Source organism: Triticum urartu, chromosome 4, assembly GCF_003073215.2.
Source record: "Triticum urartu cultivar G1812 chromosome 4, Tu2.1, whole genome shotgun sequence".
NCBI lineage: Eukaryota > Viridiplantae > Streptophyta > Magnoliopsida > Poales > Poaceae > Triticum > Triticum urartu.
The window spans coordinates 302,792,648-302,796,803 of NC_053025.1; the positions used below are offsets into that span (position 1 = coordinate 302,792,648).

At 55.8% G+C, this 4,156-nt stretch overlaps 1 protein-coding gene across 2 annotated transcripts; it reads right to left on the bottom strand.

Annotated features, from left to right (window-relative positions):
• Window positions 1-1,153: 1,153 nt before the first annotated feature.
• On the bottom strand, window positions 1,154-3,821 carry LOC125551542 (protein NRT1/ PTR FAMILY 8.5-like). 2 transcript variants are annotated; one of them, XM_048714798.1, is made up of 5 exons: window positions 3,624-3,821; window positions 3,250-3,337; window positions 2,857-3,074; window positions 2,210-2,784; window positions 1,154-2,131 (listed from the first exon to the last, which is right to left on the bottom strand). In XM_048714798.1, the coding sequence occupies exons 1-5, from the start codon at window positions 3,804-3,806 to the stop codon at window positions 1,345-1,347; spliced, it is 1,851 nt and encodes a 616-aa protein (XP_048570755.1). In that variant the 5' UTR covers window positions 3,807-3,821; the 3' UTR covers window positions 1,154-1,344. The 2 variants fall into 2 exon arrangements, with proteins under 2 accessions (XP_048570755.1, XP_048570756.1); XM_048714799.1 differs by having other exon boundaries at window positions 2,857-3,066; window positions 3,624-3,764.
• Window positions 3,822-4,156: the final 335 nt, after the last annotated feature.

The following is a 4,156-nucleotide window of genomic DNA, read 5'->3' on the forward strand; positions in this document are numbered from 1 at the left end:
GGGGGGGGGGGGAGGGGGTCTTTAGTACCGGTTGGAGTCACCAACCCGTACTAAAGGCCACCACCTTTAGTACCGGTTGGAGCCACCAACCCGTACTAAAGGGGGGGGGTCTTTAGTACCGGTTGGAGCCACCAACCTGTACTAAAGGCCACCACCTCTTTAGTACCGGTTTGTGTCACGAACCGGTACTAAAGGTTCGCCATGAACCGGTACTAATGAGCGCCGCCCGCCTAGCCGTTAGAACCGGCACTATTGGTCACATTAGTGCCGGCTCAAATACAAACCGGGACTAATGAGCTGAATATTTGACCCTTTTTCTACTAGTGCATGGGGAGTACGGAAAAAATGATGCAAGGAGATTTGGGGGGGTGTGTGCGTTTTTTGCGTGATGTCCAGCATTATTTAAATAGCGGGCGTACGTAAGGAGCTAGCTTGCATTGTGTTTAATGTCGGCGGACTTGCGAACGGACGTTTGACCGAAATAGATTTCTCGGCACACGGGCGAGTTTAATGGAGGCAGGCGGGAACTCTGTAGCCGTTTGAATGTGGCGAGGAGACTTGTTCAGTCTGGCGGGCGGCACTCTCTCGGCCGATGCGCCGCTTCAAAGCTGACAATGAAAGGTCACTTCTGCTCTGGGCCGGTGTCAATGCGGAATGGCCATTGTACAACGACATTAATGCGGGTAGCCGGCGTTCGAAGGGAAACCACGCGGGCGAGCGAGGAAGGTTTTCGATGGGCAAGGGTTGCCACTTGTTAGATGCGGATGTGGCAACGGTTCGGACGCCCACAGAACACTCCCATATTATCTTCGATTTACCGGAAAAAGCACATCCAAGACGATCTGCGAACCGATACAAGATCATGTTAAATGACAAAACCCGTCTGAAGCTGTTCAAATAGCCAAATGGTTGCGGGTGGTACCGAGCCACCGCCTCCACCGTTTCGTCAGTGCTCCAACCGTTTCCACCGCACCCGCGTTTCCGCAATGCGCCTGCGCCGCCGCGACATGTCACGTCGTTGCGGGCTTTGTCTCGCCTCCACCCTCGTCACCACAACTGTCCGCGGCTCCGTCTCAGCCCGTCGCCACTGTGGCAGAAGCTAAATGGGCTGGGTCGTCGCCGCGGGATGGTGCACGTAAGCATGAGCGGTATATTCCGGCAAACAAAGAACAATGAGCGCTACTAGTATATGGGATTCAGTTGAACATGACCTATAAAGTGCAATATGATGTCTAATCCACAACTAATGGCACTCTAATCATAATCAGTATAAACCCTAATTCCAGGCTCACTCATTCCCCCCCACAGTTTGTGCAGTTTACACAAAGAAGAGGAGGAATCCAATCATCTAACCCTCTTGGACGTGTAGTTCTTGGCAAGGGCAACAAAGACGGCAAAGTTGAGCAAAGTGATGGCGACAACGAGCACGAAGTAGTAATCCAGGTGCCCGTCATCCAGTTCCGGTGGAAACCATCCCGTCCTGCCCCCAGCCGAGGTGACGGTCGCCACCAGCGTCACCAGCTGCGAATTGATCAGATTCCCGAGCGAGATGGACAGGAAGTAGAACGCCGTCGACGCGCCCCTCATCGTCTCCGGCGATTGGTCGTAGAAGAACTGCATCTGCCCCACGGAGAGCGACGCGTCCGAGACCGCCATCACGACGTACTGCGGCAGCAGCCACGCTATGCCCATTTGGGCCGCCTCCTGGCCCCCGGCCATCCGCAGCCTGCGCGCCTCGGTGCACGCGGCCACGGCCACCGCCCCGGCCGCCGTCGCGTGCCCGAGCCCCATGAGCTGCAGCGGCGTGAACGCCACGGATGGCGCGACGGCCCTGTTGTAGAGCGTGACGTAGGCGGCGACGAGCACCGTCTCGATGGACGTCAGCGACGCGGCCGGGACGGACGCGGCGCCGCCCGCGATGTGGGAGTCCGTCTTGGTGCCCTGCTGCACGAACGTCGTCTGCGCCTGCGTGTTGGCGACGAAGTAGATGGCCGAGGTGAGCCATATCGGGATCAGCCGCAGCAGAGTCTTGAGCTCCTCCACCTGGGTCACCGTGCACAGCCTCCATGCCCGGTTCAGGTCGCCGTCTTCCAAGTCCTCGGCCGTGACAATGGCAGCCTTGTCCAGGCACCTGACGGACGGACACTAGCAGAGCATTTAGTCTGAAACTCTGATTAAAATCAAGATTTTCATGCCTCATAGGATCTACCTGAACTGTTCGGTGTGGTGCAATCGTTCGTGCAGGGGATGCAGCAACGGGTTCTTGACACCATCCTCCTCGTACAGTTCTGTGGCGTCCTCAGGCACCGTCAGGTTTACCTTGCGAGAGAACGCCACCAGCACTTGGAGCACGCCTTTCATCGGGCTGCCCGCCGGAGGCACCATCCGGTACATGGGCGCCGTCGCCGCGAGGCAGACGACGGCGACCGCGACGAACGACGCGCAGATTCCGTACCCGAGCCCCCAGCTCACCTTGTCCTCGACCCAAACCAGTAACGTCCCCGCGGTCAGCATGGCCACGTTGGCCACCGCGTAGTACCAGCTGAAGTAGGACGCCTTCGCCTCCCGTCCCGACGTGTTCTTGTCATCGTCGTCGTCGAACTGCTCCGCGGCAAACGAGATGAAGACGGCCTTGGACGCGCCGATCCCGATGCCGCACAGGTATATGCCCGAAAAGAAGACTAGGTCTTGGCTAAGCGTCGCCGGTGCGCAGTACACGCCCGGGGAGCACGGCGGTGGCCTCAGAGACGGCAGCGTAGCTGACATGGTGACCATGGCCATTCCCTGTTGATTTCTAGTTGTTCGTCAGAGAAGCAGAGTGCCAACCGGCGGTAATGCAGAGGGTCGATCACTTACGACGACAGAAATGCAGAGGCCGATCAAAACCGTCTTGCATTTTCCCCAGTAGGAGTCGGCGACGGCGGCGCCGAGAAGGGGCATGAGGTAGCTGACCCCAGCCCAGGAATTCACGGCCGTCACATTGGATGCGCTGTCTCCATGGAGAACATCCTGAAGATACACTATCAAGTTCAGGTAGACCCCGTAGAAAGCACTGACCTCCAGGAACTGCAGGCCTGGCGCACATCAACATGAATTTTGTTAGCTGATTCAGGTCGGTCTTCAATATCAGTACTCATAATCAGACCGAAATAATTCCAACGATTAATGGCCTGGAATTAATTCAACCTTTGGAACTACTGCATATATAGAACTGACGGCTTATGCTAATTCACTTGTCTAGAAACTCACACAAGATGACTCTGAGCGCCTTATCAGAGCAGGGACCGGCGGCCTTGTGCACCTCATGCTCCCGAGCTTCCGAACCAGACGCCTGGGCCTGGCATAGCAATTGAAAGCTCAGAATTCACACGCGTTTGCATGTTTTAGCAGAAGTTACTGGTATCCCCCTTTTACTGCCTTTGTGCGCACAGGAATCGTTGAGCGTGGTAGGCCACACCGACGGCGCAGGCTGGCTCGAGGTTGCAGCTGCAGGGAGGCACCGGGCGCGGCGGCTCCGACGCCCCTGAATCGGGCCTCCCGCAATAGGGCGCAAGCCTCCTGACCTCGATCCGATCGATACGGCAGCTAACTAGTACGTACTATAGTTACAAGCTTCTACGTACCACGTCGTCCGCTAAGATCGGCGTCCTTAAGCTCCCACGGCGATCGGCGTCCATGCCGCCGGCGTTCTTCCTCCCGGCAGGAACGGGACGCCGTGGATTTGAGGGGGAGGTAGCGTGGGGGATAACTGTCCAAAAATAATCTAAAATCTGGAGATCATTGCTTTCAGCGACCGGTGCAGCCATTGCTTTCACTACTGTGCTGGGGGACGGTATCTTCAGATTTTCTTTTTGAATTTTTTCCTTCTTCGATGGAGTGCGTCTTGGAGGTGACGTTTAGACTTAAAAAAAATGTATAAACCGTAGACATGCACCACTTGTATTTATAAGATAGTGACAATACAGCCAAGAAACGCAACGCACACAAGCAACAGAAAGCAAAGATGATACAAGTGCTTGTACCATTGCATACCGCCCTATCCGCAACTACCAAGCACCCATCGCCGTTGTCGGAGAAGGAGAGCATCAGAAATTGGTTCACATCTTTTTTTCCTTTTTTGCGGAAAAGTTGGTCCACGTCTTAACCCTGAAGAAAC

Coding starts and splice junctions, on each gene's coding strand:
- LOC125551542 (XM_048714798.1), bottom strand. CDS start 3,806: ATGGCTGCACCGGTCGCTGAAAGCAATGATCTCCAGATTTTAGATTAT. Junction 3,075..3,249: donor GGCGCTCAGAGTCATCTTGT/GTGAGTTTCTAG, acceptor GATGTGCGCCAG/GCCTGCAGTTCCTGGAGGTC. Junction 2,785..2,856: donor GCCTCTGCATTTCTGTCGTC/GTAAGTGATCGA, acceptor AGAAATCAACAG/GGAATGGCCATGGTCACCAT.